General features: G+C 46.3%; 1 protein-coding gene and 1 long non-coding RNA gene across 17 annotated transcripts in view; one reads left to right on the top strand and one right to left on the bottom strand.

The window, feature by feature from the left end:
- The window catches only part of LOC110356027 (uncharacterized), a 35,757-nt gene extending 25,737 nt beyond the window's left edge, over positions 1-10,020 (bottom strand). The window contains exon 1 of the long non-coding RNA XR_002409069.2: positions 9,923-10,020. This is a non-coding gene — a long non-coding RNA (uncharacterized LOC110356027). The remainder of the gene's footprint in view (positions 1-9,922) is intronic.
- KMT2C (lysine methyltransferase 2C) overlaps positions 9,307-22,108 on the top strand; it is a 204,705-nt gene continuing 191,903 nt past the window's right edge. For 15 of the 16 annotated variants that reach the window (XM_065050408.1, XM_065050407.1, XM_065050411.1 and 12 more), the window contains exons 1-2: positions 9,307-9,441; positions 9,553-9,729. In XM_065050408.1, the coding sequence (XP_064906480.1) occupies positions 9,554-9,729 (176 nt within the window). In that variant the 5' untranslated portion in view covers positions 9,307-9,441; position 9,553. Of the gene's footprint in view, positions 9,442-9,552; positions 9,730-10,022; positions 10,151-22,108 lie in introns of those variants that run through there. The other variant, XM_065050413.1, reaches the window with a different exon arrangement.

Here is a 22,108-nt window from a genome sequence, read left to right as displayed (position 1 = left end):
TGGGTTGATCCTTGCCAAGACATTTTTGGAGGAATTATAAAAATCCCTCTTAGAGAAGGGAATTATGTGTGGTACTTAAGGCAAAACAGGCATTCCATTTATAAATATAATTACTTTTGCTATTCCATCAAGAGAAAGAATTTAGTACTGAGGGATACAACGGAGAAAATTATTTCTGTGTTGACATTTACAATATAAATAGAAAACAGATCTGGCTGAAACTAAGTGGGAAATAAAAAACATGAGAAAATATGTAACCAAGATTACCAATTGGATAACTGATGACCACTCCAGCGCATTCTTTCCAACTGAAGCGGAGCCCCTCGTTTTGCTTTATGTTTGGACTGTAATGATACTTACTTAACAATAAATGCACAAGCATTTATGTGTAAATTATCTTCTTTTGACACGGAATGGATGCGATATTATCACCTAAAGGATAATTTTGACCCCATCTTTTCAATTCACGCATGTGCTCCTTTTACTCAGGCTGCTTGTCTGGGTATGTCCATTACTGCGCCTCTTCTGCTTTAGGTTTGTGAAGAGTATTTTTATCCAGCATCTTTATTCTTAATATTAATGATTTATCACATATGGTGCACTATATTTTTATAAAGCTGTAAGATACCATGGTGATTAACAGCATATGAGAACCTAAATCGAAGGGAACAGGAAAACAGAATCGTCCTCCCAGCAGATAGAGGGCTTCTGCTTGTTTTTAGGGAAAGCATCTCAGCTGCATGATCTTACTCTGTACATAAGAATTATCGAGTTCCGTAACAGAAGACTGTACTGTGCTTGACAATGTTGTAGAGAGAACAAGAAACTTTATGCTTAATTTCTCTCCGATGTTCAGATCAATTATATAAGGCAAGATTGATTATTCTAGCTCTTTCGATCATACAGGTTTATTACTTTCAGAAAGCAGGAGAAAAAAATGTAAGAACCACAAGTATACCCTTGTGTTTAAATACGTACATATTCATCTGCCCGTATTTCTGGTAGGAAAAGATTCCAGCTCTAAATAGCCTCGCAAATTCGTCCTGTCGATATCGCAGTCCATGCAGCAAAATCTACTCACCGCCTCAGTACGGCAGTGAGAAACTAATCGCGTTTTACTCGCCCATCCAAACACCGCGGAAGCCTGGAGACACTGCAAGGCTGCTTCGAAGGAAGGTGTTACCGCTGGGCCCTTCTCTTCCAACAGCTCCACTGGGCTGGGACGGCCGCTCCCTGGCATTACGGGATCCAAAACCAGGATTTTTCCCAAGTGTGGCACGCCAGCAAAAAGAGGATTGTCCCTGGGCACCGGCACATACAAAGCAGCTTGGGGGCTGCTGGAAAGTCAGTGAAACCCAAAGGGGCTGAAGTTTTTGGCTTTTGCCAGGATCCCACGGGCTCTGAGGATGCCGGAGAGCTGGGGAATCCCCGGGTGCGGATGGATCCTCCATGGCCAGGGCCACCTTGGGTGCCAGGGGGCTGCAGGGAGCGCAGGGAGGTCAGCACCAGCAGCTGCCCATCCATCTTCCCCTGGGCAACGCAGCAGGGGTTACATTAAAAGAAAAATGCATTAGGGAAAAGGCCGTTTCTGCCAAACTGGTCACTAGCAAAGAGAGGCAGCCAGGCCCCCAGGGATGCTCTCCTTGCCTGAGGATGAAATGGGATTACGATGGTAATGTTGGCTGCACTGTAATTAAGGTGGTGTCAGGACTTTCATTAAAAAGTGTGTTTTTATTGAGGGGCTATGGCTGGGAGAAAATTTTTGCTTTAGGCTGAAATATAACATTGTTCTCAGCCAGAAAACACATGCACAGCCTTGATTATATATGTAATTTAGAATCTCAGTATAGCCTTGACTGTGGAGGCTCTACTATTGCTTCCATGTGGGCACGTAGCTAACTCGTTTAAAACATTAGTTATTAAAGAAGTAAAGGACTGAATTCTGGCTGAACCTTGTGTAGGTGACACGTCCCCATTAATTGTCAGCAATTAACTTCAAAAACCAAAGGCCAAATTCTTCCCTTCTTACTCAGACATGCAGTTTTATTGAAGTAAACAGCTGCAAACAGGATTGGGCTCCCGGTCTTTACCTGACTTCAACCCAAGGCACCTGCCTCTCCCACATCAAACTCCTTTAAAAGTGAGACCATCCCATCTGGGACAGAGATTATTTCCTTGTAAAACTAGCAATACATGACAAGGTTATTTCTACTAGTGGCATCTAAATTCCTATTATCGTAGCACCCGAGATCTCATAGAAGGAACCAGGACCCCTATTCACTAGGTGATGTACAAAACACAGAAGAAAAACATAGCCCTACTCAGAAAAATATATGATTGAATGCACACAAATCCTTTCCCCTATTTCGTGGCCACTTCTCCTGCAAACACTGCTCAGAAATATATTTAACCTTCTCCATCATAAAGCCCTAAATTCACATCAGTCTATTGTCTTTTCCCAGAGGTGCCCACAAAGTGGCAGCTGCTGCCCTGGGTACTTGCTGCTGGCTGTGGGTTTTGTCTTGGTCCAGCATGTAGTGCTTTCAGATATTAATTTGATTCTACCTTTTTTTGGATTAAAAAAATCACGTAACTAATAACATGTCATAAAAGATTAGTTCTCCGCTGCTCACTACCACACAGATGTCAAAACTAAAAGTCAGAATATTAAAGTTTATGAAATTACGGTTTCATGAAGTTGTAATCAAGACCTGAATTGCAACGAATGAGGCAAGTCCCAAAGAAGGGAACTGAAGTTCGTGAGTAATTTGTGGATGCTTTATGTGGCTTCACATGGACACTAACAAAACACAACACAGCACAGCTCCTTGTAAGAACAAATTACATAAATTGCAAGTTTAGGAAGAATTTAAGCATTTCTGCAAATGCTTCAACACAGAATAAACTTTGTTCAGGAGGTAGTTGTCTTCAGTGAAACTATGCATTTAGTTAATTATCTGCCTAATTTAGCATCCCCAGGATCATGGCCTTGGTATGGAATAACATAATACATTTCAGTATAGTGCATCAGCTACCACTTTTCCAAATAACAAGATTCAAATGTAAACAAGTGATGCTCTTCGTAAGTGCAAGCATGTGCAAAATTAACATTCCTATTAGACAAAGCTTCTCCACATAGGAAGGTATTATTAATAATAGTACCAGAGTCAGGCAAGCGTAATTGCTCATGTGGACTAACTCACTCTGATACGTGTACTGGTTTTTATTTCATTTAAATGAAATAAAGAAGTCAATCTGAAAAAAAAGTCACAAGATGCCAGAATGAATGAGCCTACAGCAGGGCTCTACTATAACCACCAGTTTTAAATTCACACTTTGGCGTGCACAAAAAGAACATTTTCTTATGAAGATAAAAGCCTCCACGTGTAATAACTCGATATATAGACAAGCCCTAGGGGCTTGCATCTTGAGCACTTAACATTTTTTGGCCCCGTCTTAATGGATAAAAAAGGTGTGTTTCTCAGTCACATTAACCCAGCCAAAGTAGCTTAATATGATGAAAAGGCCTCAGGCTTTGGCGAGGGGAAGGTGTAAAGGTGTGAGGTTAGCACATAGATCACGGTGTGGGCAAGGCTGCCTTTAACACGTACTAAACTAATCCAGTTAAAGCAGGCAGGGGCTGGGGAGCCTTAGACTGTATTAGCCCACGTTCATATAAACGCTAGATTAGTTTGTGTGGGGAGCAGCTATTGTGGAATATAAATCGGGATATTTCAGGGTGGGGAGCAGATGAGAAAACAAGAATTAAATGTTTTTCCTCATGACTGTGAACTGTACTCCCTCCAAAAAGGGCAGTGAAATGGAATTTAGGGCAGCTGGACCTCTACACCGTCTGCCCATTGCTCCGGAGCACCTGATAACTGGAATTCTCCAGCTGTCTGGGAATGCTGCTCAGAAGTGATGCTTCTGCACACCACCTGCAGCACAAGGATCTCAGCAAACTGCTGGGAAAGTCACCGTGGCTCTAGGGTATGTCGTACCCACTGCCCGGGCTGTGCTCTCACCTCAAGTAAGTCAGATCTACAAGATGACAAGTAAGCAAAACTGATGGAAAGAAGAAACAAACATTTCAAGTTTAAAACTAGACTTCTATGACACATTCATTAGCATATGACAATTAACATATGCTAACATTTTTTTTTTTAGTCCAGTCAAGTTTAGTACAAATAAACGAGGAGTCACGTATTTGTATGATGTAATCCTGATTTTGCCACTTGATTTAGGCTTCTTCTAGAACTCTCCTAAATTATTATTTTTCCCTCCCTAAATATACTGAAAAAAAGAAAGTTATTCAGCTATTTCTGAACTACTTGAGTGAATATGAATGCAGGTGTAAAAGCCTACCACAGGTAGCTGATGTAGTCACTATCCTCAAGCTCCCGCTGCACCTTTTTCCTGCAGGTGGCTGCTCTAGCGCAAGGACAGACAAACGGGATGTGCATCAGCCCCAGCACCTCCCCAGTTTGCAGAGGAGCATATTGAAGTAAGCAGATGTTCACTACAGTCTATTATAAACTCAGCATGGGTTAAAGGCAAAGTGGTTCAATATACCAAAAATTAAAAATGTTAGCATGTTGCTGACATATCTAAATGAAGCCTTTGTGACAGCTGTGTCCTGGGCTGCAACACAAGGAGCGTGGGCAGCAGGTCAAGGTGATTCTGCTCTGCTGAGCCCCCCCTGCAGTGCTGGTCCAGCTCTGGTTCCTCAGCACAGGACACACATGGACCTGCTGGAGAGGGGCCAGAGGAGCCACAGGAATGATCCGAGGCTGGAACAGCTCTGCTGGGAGGACAGGCTGAGAGAGTTGGGGTGTTCAGCTGGAGAAGAGAAGGCTCCAGGGAGACCTTAGTGCAGCCTTTCAGTGCTTAAAAGGGGCCGATAAGAAAGATGGGGACAGACTTTTTAGCAGGGCTTGTTGTGATAGGACAAGGAGTGATTCTTTAAAACTAAAGCAGAGGAGATTTAGACTAGATAGAAGGAAGGAATTTTTCTTACAATGAGGATGATGAAACCCTGTCCCAGGTTGCCCAGAGAGGTGGTGGATGAACCATCCCTGGAGACATCCCAGGCCAGGCTGGACGGGGCTCTGAGCAACCTGAGCTGGTGAAGATGTCCCTGCTCATGGCAGGGGTGGCACTGGGTGAGCTTTGGAGGTCCCTTCCAACCCAAACTGTTCTGTGTTTCTATGAAGCTGGAGGTCTGATCTTCAACTGAAACACATGTGAAGAGAACAAACATTGAAGTTTTTGGTTTATATTCGGTTTATATAGAATAGTGAATCATTAAACTGCCAAAGTTGTGAACTGATGTCATAGAAGACAAAATATCTAGATCCCTTTCTTGATAGAATCTGGAATACTTTTCTCATTATTTCTGTTACATACACTGCTTTAGTTGTGTAATAATACAATGGTATTTATATACCAGTTGTCACTTTCCTTTAATTATTCCTATAATAGGATCATTTAAGACAGTGTCCCATCTTCAACTTGGTCTATTATTGTGCATGAAAATATCGCTCTTTGTCTTTAAGCACGCTGAGACAACTTAAGACATTTTGAAGTGAAAACTGTTACTATGGCTTGTTTAATCAGTACTGCAAGGGTCTGACTTACATTTCAGCAACAGCTCCAAAACCACTGAAATATTTATTTTAAAGAGGGCTAGAATGTAAAACTCTAGTTGAAAGTTTCAAAGCTGCCTGCCCTTGAAAGTTAAAAAAAGCAGCTCACCTGAGTTAATTTACAATGAACTGGAAGATCTCTTAACATTCAGTAAGGCAGAGGGCCTGTTCATTTAATATTATATCTTTGCTATAAAAAAGTGTGTTTTCCAAACGGAGATAATTTATAATAGGTGGCTACGTTGGCCAGGTATAAATGTAAAAACGTTTCTGACAGAGCTGTTCAAATAACCTGAATCAACAAAGCGCTCCCACCCTGGATTTATGTTTGGTGACACAATATCTCCTGGCTTGTCTCCCTGCCTCCACTGAGGGATAAATAACACTAGCAAATACCGTTTCCTACAATTCCATCTCCGCTTTGGGTTCCTGCTCACAGGTTTCATTTAGTCCTGCCCAGCTCTTCACACCTTTGATTGCCCCAGCAGTGGCTGCAGCAGTTCCCAGCACGGACCTGCCTGGCTTTGTTTGGACACGTAATGAGATAAGGCACAAGACTATAATTAATAGGCGGAAGTCCCTTAATGTGCTCTTGTCCTAGACTATGCTACACCAGAGGTAACTTTGTCCTGTCTCCATTCAGATAGCTACATATAGTTAATATATGAAAAAACAGTGGAGAAAAAAGTTAAAAACACACATCTGCTTTCGCATAAAAGACAAAGCCCAAAAGCTCAACCACTTCCAGGTGATCTAAAGGCACTGAACGACGTTTACCTGCGAGGACCATGAACCAGGTGTGGACAAGTGACCCGGCGATCCTGCCGAGCCCATTTCTGCGGCGGGATGTGACAGTCACTCCCCGCACTCCCGGCAGCCGACTTGAGCCACCGCCAGCTCCCGTGTCTCGGCTCCCATCAATCGGCACTCGCACGGCAGCTGTGACACACGCAAGGCTCACCCCGGCCGTGGCGCATGTGCGGCTCATCCGTACACGCACACTCAGTGTTTCGCGAGATGGCCATTTTTTTTAGCGGACCAGATGGCAACCTGGCAACTCCAGCAAATGCCACACCAGCCATCCCGCTGTGCAGAGGCTGTGGCCTTTTCCTTCCCTCTCCCTCACGTTTTTTTTTCTCTCTACTCCACCCAAGTCTGGGCCTGTATAGCATTTAATATTTTCACTTAAATTATGCCAACTTGCCCGAGTTAGAATTCAAAGGCACTTTCTTCTGTGTTAGACAAGATGTAAACAGATTAAGTTCCCATATCTGAAGTCATACGAGCAGCATACCTACATTGTCATTTGCAGACTTTGTAATACAGACATTTAGCCCAAGACATATATTTTAATTTGGCAGCAATTAGTACATTTTTCAATAACAGGGCCAAGAAAGTCACGCCAACAATCCAGCTGTTGTCCTTGCATGGCTGGAAAGGGATGGCTTTATATAATTGCATGCATTTATATGTATATGTCTATGGATGGAGGTAAATGTATTACCTCTGCCTCCACATATAGACATGAAAATGTCACAAAGGTCTAATTTAATTACTCACAAACCTTGGAAATGAACTGACAAAGGTTCTTTTGTTATGAAACGGTTTCCAGGACACAGGCCAGCAGAATCACATTTGCCACAGCATACCACCTTAATTTAGTATTTCTGAAGCTGACAAGTGAAAAATTTGGGAAGAACAATGTCAAGGTCTGGATTGAGCCGTGTTTGTGTCAAAAAAATAGTGACTAACATTAGCTCCTCCTCCCGCCCTTCCTTATTGTACCTGTGTGCTACCCTGGGCCACTTTATCAACTGGGATTCACAGAAACATAAATGACAAGGGATCAACACTCAGTGCAGGGCTCTCAAGATGTATCTGCGCGCATTTGGAATCTCGGCGGTATCGCTCCCCACGGTTTCTCCAAGTCCGGCAAAGTTCTCAAACACACCCGCCCCAACCGTGAGTCACCTACGCGCGGCTGCAGGGCAGGCGGGTTCATTTCTTTCCTGTCCACACGACCCATTTCATGATTAAGCACCTCTGCACCCAGTTATTCCCTCCGCACCCGCCGCTCCGGCTCCGGGCAGCGGGCGGGGGGACGCCCGGGCCAGGGCCGCGGGAACGGGAGGGCTGGGGGCCAGAAGCCGCCGCATGGGCTGCCCTCGGGGCGGCGCCCGGTGCGGGGCCGCGGCGGCGGCCCCTCGGCTGGGCGGCCTGTCCCGCAGCGGCGGGGCCGCTCCGCCCCGGGGCAGGGCCCGGGAGGAAAGTCCGGGGGCGCGGCCCGTTTCCTCGCCCCGTGGCCGGACTTTTCTCTGGCTGCGACGCCGTAGCTTTCTCCCCCCCTTCTCGGAGCCGGAGTCCCTCCTGGCCTCGGGGACACGTTAAATCCCGTGTAATGAGGCTTAACCCCGCCCCGAGCCGCGGCGCAGCCGGGCGGGCAGGCAGCCAGCAAGGCCCCTGCCCGGGGGAGCCTCCCCCCCGCCGCCCCGAGCGGCCGCAGCTGTTCCAGCCGGAGCTGCTGGAAGGCGGCCACGCTCCCCAGACTTTGTCTCCGTCGCACACAGCGCTGAACTCCGCTCCCTCCCTCCCCTCCCCCGGGGCGGCCGCGGCTCCCCGCCGCTCGCTGATTTCCGCACGGCGGGAGGAACGGGGGGCTCCCCGGGAAGAGCGAGCGCCGCCCGGCCGGGCACCATGCGCTGCCCCCGCAGCCGCCGTCCCGGGGAGCTGAGCCGGGGTGCGGGGACTGCGCGGGGCCGCCCTGCTGCGAAGCACCCACTTTGATCCGGATGGGACTTTTTGCTGGCTTTTTTTTAAAATCCCTCCCATGAGGCCGCGGGGAAAATAAATACAAAACAAAGGCGGGAGAGGGTGGGGGAGCGAGCGCGCTGCCGCGGGGCGCGGTGCGGGGAGGGTGCCCGGAGCGCCCCGTGGCGCCCCCGTCCCGTCCGCGCTCCGCGGCTCCGCGCTTTCCCCGCAGCCCGGCGCGGCAGCCAGCCCGTGAGGTCAGCGTGGCGGCGGATGGGTGTCTGCGCCGGGGGACGGGCGGGGGGCGGGCGGGGCAGGCGCAGTGTGGGGCCGCGGCGGGGGAGGAGGGCGGCGGGCGGGCTCTGTGTCTATGTGTCGCACTGGCGGGGGGAGGAAGGGAGGGGGGGTTTACACACCAGGGCAGCGCCGGGATCCCTTCTCCACCCCGCGGGGAGGGGGCAGGGAGCCGCCGCCTCCTCCCCTTTCCTCCTCCCCCTTTTTCACCCTTCCTCCTCCTTCTTTCCCCAAAGTTAAACTTCCTGCTCCGGGCCCGGCTGGGAAGGGGACGCGGAGCCCGGCCGGACTCAGCCTTCGACACACACAACAGCTGGAGCTGTCAAAACTTCCTCCGCTCGGCCTCGGCCCCTGCCGCCTCCGCCACCGCCGCCGCCGCCTGCTCCTCCTCCGCCCCCGGGGGCTCTGCGCGGGGGGAGGGCGCAGGGCCAGTGTACAATGAAGCGGCGGCCGCCGCAGCCGGGCAGCGCAGGAGCCGGAGCCGCCGCCAGCTCCCGGGGCCTCTGAGAAGGGGGGCAGCCCAGCGGCGGGATCAGCCGCCTCTCGCTCGCTCTCTTCACCTCCCCCAGCCCCGACAGACCCCGCCGAGCCGGGGAGGGGGTGTTATTGTGTGTGAGACCCTTCCTTCCTCTGCGCTCTTTCTCTTCGCGGCCCCCCCCCCCTCCCCGCTCTCCCCATGCTGCTCCCCCTGCTACCTGTGCTGGTCGGCGGCGGCTGAGGCCAGCAATGCGAGGCGGAGGTGGAGGAGGCGGAGGTGAGGAGGAGAGGAGCCGCGGGAGCAGGAGGAGCATCGGGATCCCCATCACCATCCTCATCTTCATCCTCATCATCATCATCCATGTGTCTCTCTCGTCCTGCTGACTAGGATGTCAACGGAGGACAAGAGTCTGGTGGTGGCGGTGGTGGAGCCGCCTCAGCAGCAGCAGCAGCCCCCCGAGCCTGGAGCTCCCCCCCCAGCAGCAGCAGCAGCAGCCACAGACAAAAGACCTAGGGGCCGGCCTCGCAAAGATGGCGCTTCCCCTTTCCAGAGAGCCAGAAAGAAGTAAGTTCAGCGTTTGTGTGTGCGAGGCAGAGAGGGGCAGGGGGCAGGCGGCCGGGCGCAGGCTGAGCTGTCAGCGGAGACTCGCTGCTCGTCGCCCCCTCCCTCCTGCCTAATGCCATTTTGAGAAGGGCCCTTCTTTCTTCTCCTCCTCTCCCCTTTGCACTTTCCCCTCCTCCTCCTCCTCCTTTTTCACCTTTGTCTTCCTCCGCCTGCTCTCCCTTTTCCACTTTTCTTTCATCGCCCCTATTCCTTTCTTCTCCTCCTTCTTCGGAGTTTCTCTTTAGCTCTTCCCCCTTCACCCTCTTCCTCCTTTTTTTTTCTTTGCCTTTGCACCTTCCCCCTTCTCCTTTTTGGGTCTCTTCTCCTCCAGGACGCTCGTTTGCCTTCAGCGTCGCCTGGTTACTACTCCCTGTGCTTGACGGTAGTTCCTCGTCTCTTTCCCTTTTCATCCCCCCCTCCCCTTTTTTTTTGGCGAAAAAAAAAGACGCTTCTCGGCGGGTGGCGAGAAGAAACACCCCCTCCCCCCCCGGCTCCCGGCGCGGGCGGGTGCGGGCGCGCACACGCGAAGTTGGGGCAGGAGTTTCTCCGCCGGCGGCCCCGGCTGAGGGGAGCGGCTGGGGGAGCTGTCAGGCGGGAGCCTCTCGGAGGGACGCGCCGGCGGGACAGCGGCGAAGCACAACAAACACAAGCGGGGGGAGCAGCGGGGAGAGGCGGGGGGGGGTGCCTCTTCCTCGGCTTTGGCAGGTTTCCCTTCACCGCGGCCTCTCCCCGCCGGGGGCGCGGGCGTTCGTTCGCCCCGGCGGCCGCGCCGCTGCCCGCCCTGAGGGGCCGCTCCTCAGGTTCCGCCCCTCTCCCCTCCGCTCGCAAGTTCCCGCAGCGCGGGTGCGGGAGCCTGCGGAGGGAAGCGGGCAGAGCGGCGGTGTTGGCCGCCGAGAGGCGTGAGGTGGCGGGCCGGGCTGGCCGGGGCCTGGTGGCCGTGGAAGCGGCGCTGGCTGCGCTCCCCGCGGGTTATTTTTGAGCATTATAGATCTTGCCATGACATACCTGATGGCAGCGGTAATAGGGCAAAGCCGGGCGAGTGCGTTTTGAGGCGAAACGTCGCGATTGCGGGGGGCTGCTGGAGCCCCGGGGGTGTCAGGGTTTTGTTTCCCTTTGTTTTGTGGGAGCGCTCGCAGTTTGACACCCAGTGAGGGTGTTTGACCAGGTGCTGCTTCCCTGACCTCGCTGTCACTTTCCCAGTGTCACAGTGCGAGGTTGATTCTGCTGGGCTGGATGGACCAAAATGCACACAAAGTCTTTGCTTTCCCTCTATTATAATCTGGTTTTACAGCTATAAACATCCCCCGACAGAACTATCTTTAGTTTGGGATGTATGGGTTTTTTTGTTGTTGTCGATGAAAGTTTCCCTTCCAAGATTTTAATGTTTACCCCCTGGTTTTGGTGGAGATGCGTTGTTTGCAGCTCCCTCTTTTAATTAACGCATTCACTTGGTACGAGTTTTCATATAGCGACAGTCAAAAGTACTTGGCAAACATATACAGGCAGTGAAGTTCTTCGGTTTATCTCCTTCAGTTTTACATACTTTGTTTTTATTTCTACATATAGAATCCAAACCTTACCTAGGGAACCTTTGAACATCTTAAAACAAGTTTTAGGAAGAAAAATGCAAATACAACTGAAATTTACCGGTCCGCACGGAAAGCAAAGCAGCGATGTTTGTGAAAATTGACATGTCTTGGAGGCCGGTTTGAGGTTGTGTACACGCTCCTGAGGAAAAGTGGCTGCTAAAGAGGCAATTCCATGTTCTCAGTTAGGTTTTTGATGTCACGGGAGTATTGTCTGCTGGTTTTAGGAGGAAATTAAATAGGTACTTATGCTGACATGACTGTAAGCGTTTGTGTAAGAACCAGAATTGAAATTAGCAGAGATAAAAACTAAAATTAATCAATACTCTTCACATTATGATTGTTCCTGTCTGGTGTGGTGTTAGGCTTGGCTGGTGTCCTTCTGGAGTCCTTTGTGGAAAACCTGTCATGTTGGTAACGAGGTGATGGTATAAGTCATAAATTATTTAAAAACTTAGGTTTCATTAAAAAATTAGTGATTTTTTTCTAACTTTCACAGAGTAGATATAGACTGGTCTTTCTCAGTTGTATCCATTTTGGAGAGAAAATGGTTTTATTTCATCAGTTTTGCTATTTACAAAGTACCGATCACAATTAGCTAAGCAAATGCAGAAATAAAAGAAGTAAACATTTATATATTTATTTTTCATATGACTACTTGGTCCTGTCTTCCTTTTCACTTCTGTGTTTTCCAGTTGGATTAATGTGCCTCATGTAAACCAGATAAAAGAGCATATGTCAGACCATTTTCTGTACTGTAATCACATGTCTCAATCACTATTAGCCAGTCAAATTGTTCAACGCTTTATCCCATTATAGGAAATGTTCCACTGAATGTTCAGTCTAAGTGCAGCCTAAGTAATGATAAAACGAAGAGCCCTGCATTAAACCAGCAAAGCCAAAATAGAATAATTCCTGAGCTATGGATGCTTCCATTAAAGAACAAAACCATATTGGAGAATGCTGTAGGTTGTTTTTTTACCTTCTCGAAGGCCATGTTTTTAAGCAAATTTGATGAGTTTAAGCAGACAGATGGAAAACTGCCTTGGATCTGCTGCTGTGAGGTGCCAAGGGTTCGCAGCTCTTCTCAGAGAGAGGCTTTTGGGAAGGGAGCGCAGGACGGATCTGCTCGCTCTCTGTCGTCCTGCGTGTCACCTGGTTATCAGCACAAATTCCAGTGGTGCTGCGGGCACAGGTATGTACAGGGAATGGCTGAGGCTTCCTATAAGTGATGAACCTATAGGTTCATCAGTGGCGTCAGGACCTGGAGAGTTACCGATAGTAGAGTGTGACACTGGGACAGCTTTGTGTCACTGTTTGAACGATACAGCTTCATGAAGAGCGTTGTTAGGAGACTCAATCTTAGGTGAACGGTTGATTTTTATTATTGATGTTGTAATTGTGCCTAGAGGCCGGAGCACTGCTATACTACACACAGCACAGATGCATAAGCAAAGATTGCTTCTGCACAAACAATTTCTTAATTTAAATGTGAAGATAAGACAGCATCTACATGGAAGAAATGTGTTGGGAAAGCACAGGGGAGCTGTGAGAATGCTGTGAGCAAAAGAACATGCAGAAGTTCAAGTACCCGGGCTATCTCCGCATCGGTGAATGATTCATAGGCATCAGACTTGGAGGCTACATTTAAAGGAGGGCAGCACTGTCGCCCCGAGGATCTTCACAGATAGTTTGTTTCCTGCCTAAAGTGCTGGGCAGACACTTGTATTTTCTCCCTTACGTTTTGACAACTGGGTATTTCTGTAGAGCTGCGGTTCAGATTTAAGAGGCAGAGCTTGGAATAGGCCACGCAGAGCCTTGAGATGGAGAGCAAGCAAGTTGGCTGTGATACAGTTCATCAGGAAGAACACACAGGACTATAATCAAAGCAATGAATGAGGGAAATATTGTGGTAGTATCAGCTTTCAAATGTATTTAAAAGGTGGAGAGATGGCACGAAACGCAAGAAAGGAGAATGAAGTTGCATTACTGAAGACACAATGTGATGTGAGGGAAAGAAGCTTTCAGGTGCATGGTTAGAAAAGAAGTCTTGCTGGTATTATTGTATAGGAAAAATGGAAATAATTAGGGGCCATCTCATCCTGTCGCCTGAACTCTTGGAAACTTGACTCCTGCACTTGACTTTTACCTCAGCTTCCAGGCTGTGGACCTGAAGGACAGGGATGTGATCAAAAAGAAGTTGCAGGGGAAGAGTATTGGTTCTGTTTTAAATATATCGTCATTGTATGAACAGCTGGTTACTCATGAAAATGTATCAGAATATATCGTACAGGTGCAGTAAACATTTTTGAAATCCATTTTAAGTACTAGAGCTTTCTTCATCGGTGCAGGTTATAAGCACAAACAGATGTAGCTGCTTAGCAGAAATTCAGTAGCAGAAGTCTCATTGATTGTGATCATGATAACAGTTACTTTGTAAGTCAGTATCTAAGCTCATTTTAAATTCTATTTTCAGCATCCAGCAGGCTTTGATGTATGGTTTAAGTTATTTTTTTTTTTCAAATGTGTGGTTTAAAACAGCGTAGGATAATAACTTCAAAAAACAAGAAATTTGTGGAAAACTTTGTGTGTGTTTAATTACCTATGTTTTAATTTTTGGCCTAGTTTTTCATTAGTTTGGCCAATGTAAGCTGCCGTAGGTTTTCAAATTTCACGCATGCAGGTGGTTTTGAGGACGTGGAAGCATAGCATCTTTGCCAGGAAATGATTATTTAAGAATTTTTATTAATACTTTAGCTGCACTTGCATTAGAGCAAGTCACTATTTAAAGCTACCTGCACTCATTTCAAAAGAACCTTAATGTGTTGGATGGATTCTCTATAGCTCAGCTATGTTTCTTTAGTTTGTCACACACCTCCTGTGTGATATTTGCATCTTTACTTGCCTGCCCTTTTCTCACTTCAGAATTAAACGTTGGCAAATGTAAAATTAATATCGTGTTATACAATAGAAGTCTTCTGAAATATGCGTTCACACTTAAGAAAAGTCATTTCTACCTGGCAAGACTGAAGGATTTTGATTGATGGGCTTTGTACAAGTATTGCACGGAGAAGGGTTAAGGTGTTAAAGCAGAGCGGCCAAGGCTGCTGCTTGGACAAACCACGTGTCAAAATGCTTGGCCAAAGGCCAGAAGGGGCAGACTGGATGACACAGCGCGAAGGGCTGAGGCGCTGGAGTTGGCTCCGTGGTCAGGACGCGGCGGCGGCTCTTTGGAGGCCGTCCTGGTCCCCTGTAGAACAGGACCCGATGTGCAGCGGGTCCGTGGGAGCTCGGTGCCGTTCCCTCGGGTAGCCCACGCTGCTCGGGTTCCTCCATCACCTTCGTGTTATTCCCCAGTGCTCTTCTGCAGTTCTCACATAGTGACCCGGCTTGAACTGCTGACAAGACTGTTCTGCTCAGGGGGTAAATGATCTCTGGCAAACGATCTCTGTATTAATATTCTGAGTTTTATTTCTTGATAGGACTTATGAGACGGGTGACCGTGGAAGTTGTTACGCATAGTGAGTTTTATAAAATTGTTTTGCCGCGTTATCAAAGTTGTTGAAGCGCTGATTAACATGAAGTGGTGTCTTCACTTGTATCTTAAGGGTGAGTGAGATTAGGCTTAACGTTGGGAATAAATATCTTTCTATAACCTTGGCTAACAGTTTTCCCAGTATGAAACAGATTGCACTTGCAAATGAAGAATTCTTTGAGGGTTGGTTTTTTTTACCTGAGGGTTTTTAATTCGTTAAGTTTTTTGTATTTGATGGTCCATTGAACTTCTGCAGCACTTGTCATGAGAGGACCTCCAAGAGCTATTGGACAGTTTGATGACAGACCAAGTGAAGTGACAGTGTGTGACATCTCAGCAAATGAGGTATACTGGTTATAAGGCATGTCTTTGCACAAGTAGGAATAAGAACCCAGTGTCTTGGTTTCCACTCTTTGAGCCATCTACACACCAGACATCTTTTCGTTCTGTATTCAGTGACATAGGAGGCTTTTCCCAGCTTAAAACAATAAAACACTTCAATTTTCTTGGCTTTGCTTGTGGATATTTTTTTTCTTTCTCGTTAGCATGTTCAACTCCTACTTCTTGTCATTGTTCTTTCAGAAGATAAGTAATTGGAAATGGACATTTCTATTCTTTATCGTAATTTGAGTTGAGAGATGGTTTTCCGAAGCTGTTGGCTTGTTGAGAATAGGTGAACTCTTTGTTTCTCAGGCTGGAGTTGTGTTTTATCTCTTTCCTCCTCGGCTCAGCTGTCCCACAGCAGTGTTGGAGGGCACCAGGGTCAGGTATAACTAGGGAAAACAGAATGTCCTCATCCACCACTAATCATCGCTCCCTTATTATACACTGATGCTATAGATTTAGCTTTGTCATAGGTGCCCTAAAATGTCATGAAATAGCAAACAATTAAGCGACTAACAGTTTCAAAAAACATTGAAAGCTTTTCGCCTCTCTATGTTGAATCTATTTTATTATCAATTCATGCAATCTGCATGATTCACATAGTTTGGATAAATGCAGTTAAGCAAGATTTTACTGTAGCAAAACACTGCTAGTAACTTGTATTGAATTCTGCATTTTTTTTTTAAATTTTGTTTTTACCAGAACGATGGCACCGAACATTCCCATTCATGCCACTCCTGAACTGATAGATGGGTTAGTCAAAATAAGTTTGGGCACTTGCTTCAAGAACACCATTAAGTTCTAGTGGCGAAGCGCCCCCCCCCCCCCCAACTCCAGCTGTTTGTTCTCTGCCTTGTGCTGACCCAGGCGCTGGAAGCTGAGCTGGGTTAAAACTGACCTGGCAGAGAAACGTGTTTGTGACAGCGCGAGGGAGGAGACGCAGCTCCAGCTTTTGCAAAGCTCCAGCCTTGGCTGCCTGAGATTTGAGGGTGTTTGGGCGTTTTTCGCTGTCTCTATTGAAGGAGTTGCTACAGGAGGTTGTCAGAGGTTTTTACATTCTATAGTCATGTTATATATGCTGGTTGGTTTGTGTGTTTTTTGTTTTTAAATGCTGTACTTCACAACATATAGACAGGTGAGTTGTTCCCATCAAACTGATTCTTGCCCCAAACATTGGCATTGATTAAATAAGGAACATCGGCTCTCACTTTGATCCTCAGAATCATTCTTGAATTGAATATTCAAAGTACCCTCAAATAACAGCATAAGTGTTTTATGTTAACGGTGTTCTGAAAGCTCCTCCCTACATCAATATACAGGCATTACAATAACATGGCATTATAATAAAATAACACTAGATCTTGTTTCTTTCAGAATATTCTTACTTTCACAGTTTTGGAAGTATTTTTATTAAATCACACATGCACCCAATCCTATTGCCAGCCATTGCAATATAAATATATAATTACTAATTTTCAAAGCTGTATTTTTCGATGTTCTAATTGCTTTTCTTGAAGAAACTGCTGGAAACCCTATTGAACTAGGATGTTTCCTTCCAGACTTTTGGCTTTGGGCAGGGGGAGGATAAAAAAAAGAGGCCTTCTTTTCTCTTCTGCTGCATCATTACCGACAATACATTATTGCCAAAAAATCATTGCCTTAGCTAATCCAGAACGACTTCTGGAACACCCCGGGGCTGCTGGAACCAGTGCTGTTCCTATACTGGTGTGTACCCTCCTGTCTTTGGCAGTGAAGACTGTCTGCAGCGTTCTTAGTGAAGTTGTTCTCAACAAAACATGATAGGATGGCTCCATATTGTTATTAATAAAGGGACAGCTATGTTGTATTAAAATTTGGGCACTTTTTGCTTTTGAAAGCCATTTCTTGACTATAGAATATGATATTCTTTTTTTCCTGAAGTGCAGAATGGATAAGCACAATGAAATTCTTTTGAATAAAACGACTCTTTAGTTGTGTAATATCACCACAGATGAATGGGACTGTATGGCCAAAAAAGACTTCAGGGGGATCTCGCTCGTCCTTCTGTGTTGTGTATCTGTACCATTTCTGACAAATGTTTCTCCAACTTGTTCTTAAAGTATTTGGTGAATGTGATTCCACTGCTTCTCTAGGCAATTGGTTTCAGTAACTAATTTTTTAAGGCTTAAAATAAATATTCTGATTAAGCCAGTTTTGTCTTGTACTACTTACAGTTAAGGCTTTTCACAGTTGATATGGAGAACCATTTTTTTATAATACATTGTTATTTATTAGGAGATTGTCTCCCTTGTTCTGCACTGAACAAGCTTAACCTCTATAGCATCATAATGTTGACTTCCCTGATACATCTTTCAGAGCTTTTATAGTCTTTATCAAGTTTCACTTCGTTGATATGGACCATTTTACAATTGATCAGAATGCTTTTTATTGAGATCTTGTCCTCTAAAATGTTTGGAACGCCAGCCATGTGCCGCATACAACTCTTCCATGTGTATGAATTCCCTTATGCAGGTCCTGGTGCAAGGAACTTCCTTGTCATATTATCCTACCTCAACTGAGAATAATTTGTGAATAAATACCCTTTGAGTGCTCTAGTTTGTTGTTGCTGACCTATCTTAAGTTCACCAGGACTGTACTATGGAAGATGATCACTCCTAGGTTAGCAATTATTTTTGCTGTTTTAGGGTAACGAAGATGATGGAGGAAAGGCTGAGGGAGCTGGGGCTCTTTAGCTTGGAGAAGAGGAGATTGAGAGGAGACCTCATTAATGTTTACAGATATATAAAGGGTGAGTGTCAGGAGGATGGAGCCAGGCTCTTCTGAGTGACAACCAATGGTAGGACAAGGGGCAATGGGTTCAAACTGGAACACAAAAGGTTCCACTTAAATTTGAGAAGAAACTTCTTCCCAGTGAGGGTGGCAGAGCCTGGCCCAGGCTGCCCAGGGGGGTTGTGGAGTCTCCTTCTGTGCAGACATTCCAACCCGCCTGGACACCTTCCTGTGTAACCTCATCTGGGTGTTCCTGCTCCATGGGGGGATTGCACTGGATGAGCTTTCCAGGTCCCTTCCAACCCCTGACATTCTGTGATTCTGTGAATTATAGTGTGAATTTCTTCCTGTCTTGCTGACTTGACTTTCCCTGATTATTTAGCCTAATAACAGAATCAGTTTTTAGTATTGGCTGCAATAAATCTGTTTTATGAAGGCTGAAATACAAAGAATAGTGTTTGATTCTGTTTTGTTTTCCGTTTGTTCTTCTCTAACATCGCTATGTACTGGTTTTTCTGTTTTTATTCTTGCTTCTTAAATATTCCTGAAACTTTGTTTGCCTTTTATATTGCACAGTGGTAATAATGCATGCTGTGCTTTTATCTGCTCTGATTTTTATCCCTTCCTTTATATTCATTAAAATGCCCTTGTTTCCATTCCTAATACGATTCTTTCTAGTTTCAGACCCTTATTACTGGCTGCTTTTGATGCAGCCTGCATTGTTCAACCCTCATCTCCTATCTTTCCCCTGCACTGGGATACTTTGTGCGTATTCCAGTGCAATAACTGCCAGTCCTCATTTAAGTCACGTTCTCAAGAGATTTGAGCAACAAGTTCAAAGAGTTGGTTGAAATTTCCTGTTCTTATTTCTCTTAATTGAAGATAAAAAAATTGTCCTTCTCCTCCTGCTCTCGTTTCTTCCCTTTTCCTTGGCACAGCAAGTGCTTCTCGTCACCATTTCCAGCCAAATCGCCGCACACATTGCGCCGTTCAGAACGGAGCTGTGCCCTAATAGCGCCAAAGTGTGAAGTAACTGCTCTTCTGGCGTCCCCATCTTGGTGAAAACAGTTGTCCCCGACGTCTTCACAGACGCGTTGGGCTGTTCGTTCTGTTGTTTTGCTTTCCCATTAGGCGTCTGGGTGGTGAAGGCCTCCTCTTACCCTCGAGATACGTGCTCTGAAAGCTTCTGGGAGTTGCTTCCAAAGACTCATCGTCTTCCTCTGCTTTCATCTTCTCTCCTGGCCTTTCAGTTTCCCAGTCCATAGTACCTGTTCTCTGTTATGTTTTTGTTTCTGCTCCTACTTTTTTCTTTCTCCTCTCCCTTTTCTTTCCCCCTCCTCGTAATAAAAGCAAGAGAGTGTGGTGTGTTTGTTTCATACCATGACCCACTGAACTGCATGAGACTAGAACTTCACTTAAAAATGGGCCAGATGCTTTTCATTGTGAAGAAAGGCTTGGAAAAGAGAATTTTGAAATTAAATTCAAAACAAGGAGGAAAGAACTGTTCTGTTCAATTACCTTAAATGTCACCATTTATAAATTGGGCTAATTCTTGCTTGTGCTTGCATTAGTGGCCTGGCTGTAGCAGCAATAGCGTTCTGGCACCTGGAGCACTCGGCCTCTTCAGTGTCTGTGCTCGTAACAAACAAAAACCCAACAGGGGATGTTTGGAGTCCCTGGACACCATCCCCCTGCTGTCCCATCACCGCAGCGGTTGCTTGTACAGGTACAACCCTCCCTTCCAAATGGTTCTCAGCGCCGTTCCCAACGTAGTTTATGTGTTGTGCTTCGTTTGGGAGGTTGAGAATTTGATAGCGTGGATGTGGGCTGATCTGCGCTGGTCAGTCTCAAGGCCAACATCAACTATGTTTAATTTACTAGCATAACTATAACCTTTTTTTTAAGGAGGCGTTCAATGAAACCGTTAGAATTCTCATCAGTTTTACTTTCAGCCTCCTGGGCAAACGCTGTGCCACAGTTAATGTTCTCTAAGCCGTAGGGACGCGGGTTTAGGAAGAGCAGCTCGCAGCAGGATTGCTCTAGAGGGAGCAGAGGGGGTGGGATGTACGAGCCGTCGGGCTCTGGGAAACACTGGTTATCGCTGCTGCTCCAGTCTTCTGACACACAATTTGTCCTCATTCATGTTTTGCACAATTAACCTTGCGTCAGGCGTCCTGCTAGAGATTTATACAAAGGAGAGTGCAAAACAGATTCAGCGGGAATTCTAATTTATTTTTCTGCCTGTGTCTTCCAGAAACCCTTTAGCAGAGAATGGGGCCCAGAAATGGGGAGGGTAACTCAGGAAATAAATGATCTGTAAGCGAGATTATTTAAAGAAATTATTTCCCTGAGGTCTCTCATGTAGCAGTCAGGGTTGGCTCGTAGCTGGTTATTCTGTCGCTTCTTTTTGTAACGGAATGGGAGGGTATTCTTTGTCCTGTCCTGTGCTCTGTACAGCTTGGACATACAATAATTTCTGGTTTGGATGTGTTTGTTGGTAAAGAATAAGCACAAAAGCTTGGTAAACTGACTCCTGTATTTTGGTGTGCTCTACGTGTGGTCTTTCAGATAAGGACACACCGGTAGAATAGAACAGGGAAGGTTCACTGTGTGTATTGATATACCTGCTTCATGGACAAGCAGAAAATCTTGATCTTAAGGCTTGTTAAGCAGAGACTGTCAATAAGGATTTCAAATAACTGATAACTTGCTGTAAAGAAACACTGTCCTAAGAATATTTTCAGTTTACTTTTTTCAATTATTATGTCTTTTTGAATTTTAATTGCTTTAGGCTGTCTTGATAGGCAAAAAGAACCTGGTTTTAACTTGTCAGCTTGAACGTGTTGTTTTAAAAGCCTTTTTAGACCAATGAGAGTTTCTTGTCTATACTTCATTAATGTGCTCACACTTCAAAAAAGTGAAGTCATGACTGTCTCGGACATGTACAGACTTGTTGAGCTGGAGCTCGGGCTCTCAGCTCTCCTGGATCTTCTAAGGTGCACCGCTCTCCTTGTTTCACTCGGCTTTGGGAAAGTGTTGTGATAGACATGTGTTAGCTGTCTAAAGACTCTAAGTGTTGTTAGGTCAAGTTGTGGAGGCGTGGGGTTGATATTTTTTTTCTTTATTACTTTTATGCCTTTTCCCTTCCTTTCTCCCCTTCCTTTCTCCCCTTCCTTTCTCCCCTTCCTTTCTCCCCTTCCTTTCTCCCCTTCCTTTCTCCCCTTCCTTTCTCCCCTTCCTTTCTCCCCTTCCTTTCTCCCCTTCCTTTCTCCCCTTCCTTTCTCCCCTTCCTTTCTCCCCTTCCTTTCTCCCCTTCCTTTCTCCCCTTCCTTTCTCCCCTTCCTTTCTCCCCTTCCTTTCTCCCCTTCCTTTCTCCCCTTCCTTTCTCCCCTTCCTTTCTCCCCTTCCTTTCTCCCCTTCCTTTCTCCCCTTCCTTTCTCCCCTTCCTTTCTCCCCTTCCTTTCTCCCCTTCCTTTCTCCCCTTCCTTTCTCCCCTTCCTTTCTCCCCTTCCTTTCTCCCCTTCCTTTCTCCCCTTCCTTTCTCCCCTTCCTTTTCTGTTTGTCCCCCGATACGTAGCCCAATCTGAACCTGGGGAACATGCAGCTGCATGGAAGGGACCACGTCACGTGGCGTGGGAGCATATTCCATAACAGCGATTAGTAATGGGCCTTGGGGACAGGGCAGAGGCCGAATTCTGGCTCCCCTCGTCATGCCACCTCGGTTTCTTTTTCAGCGGTATTGAGATGGTTTTTCGCTGAATTGTTTTCTTTCAAAGCTTTAAAAGACTAATGATATTTATTTTACTACTCTAAAGGAGCTTACTAATGAATAGGAGGGCACGCACTCATATTCTGCTGAACTCTTTGTGCTTAGTCAGAAGAGAGAACCGGGTGCTGCTGAAACACGATTCAGAAGGACTGAGCTTTGAGCAGGGAGTTCTTAGAGCCACCTCGTAGGAAATACGAAATGAAGGGCTTTAGGTGTGATTTAGGCCATCTAAATATCACCTTTATGCCCCGATCTCTGTTTGTACTTGGTTTGTTTTAGGCTATAAGTTATTTCAAA

This window comes from Columba livia, chromosome 2 (assembly GCF_036013475.1).
Source record: "Columba livia isolate bColLiv1 breed racing homer chromosome 2, bColLiv1.pat.W.v2, whole genome shotgun sequence".
Classification (NCBI taxonomy): domain Eukaryota; kingdom Metazoa; phylum Chordata; class Aves; order Columbiformes; family Columbidae; genus Columba; species Columba livia.
The sequence above is the reverse complement of the archived record's forward strand: the minus strand, read 5'-3'. Positions and strand labels throughout refer to the sequence as shown.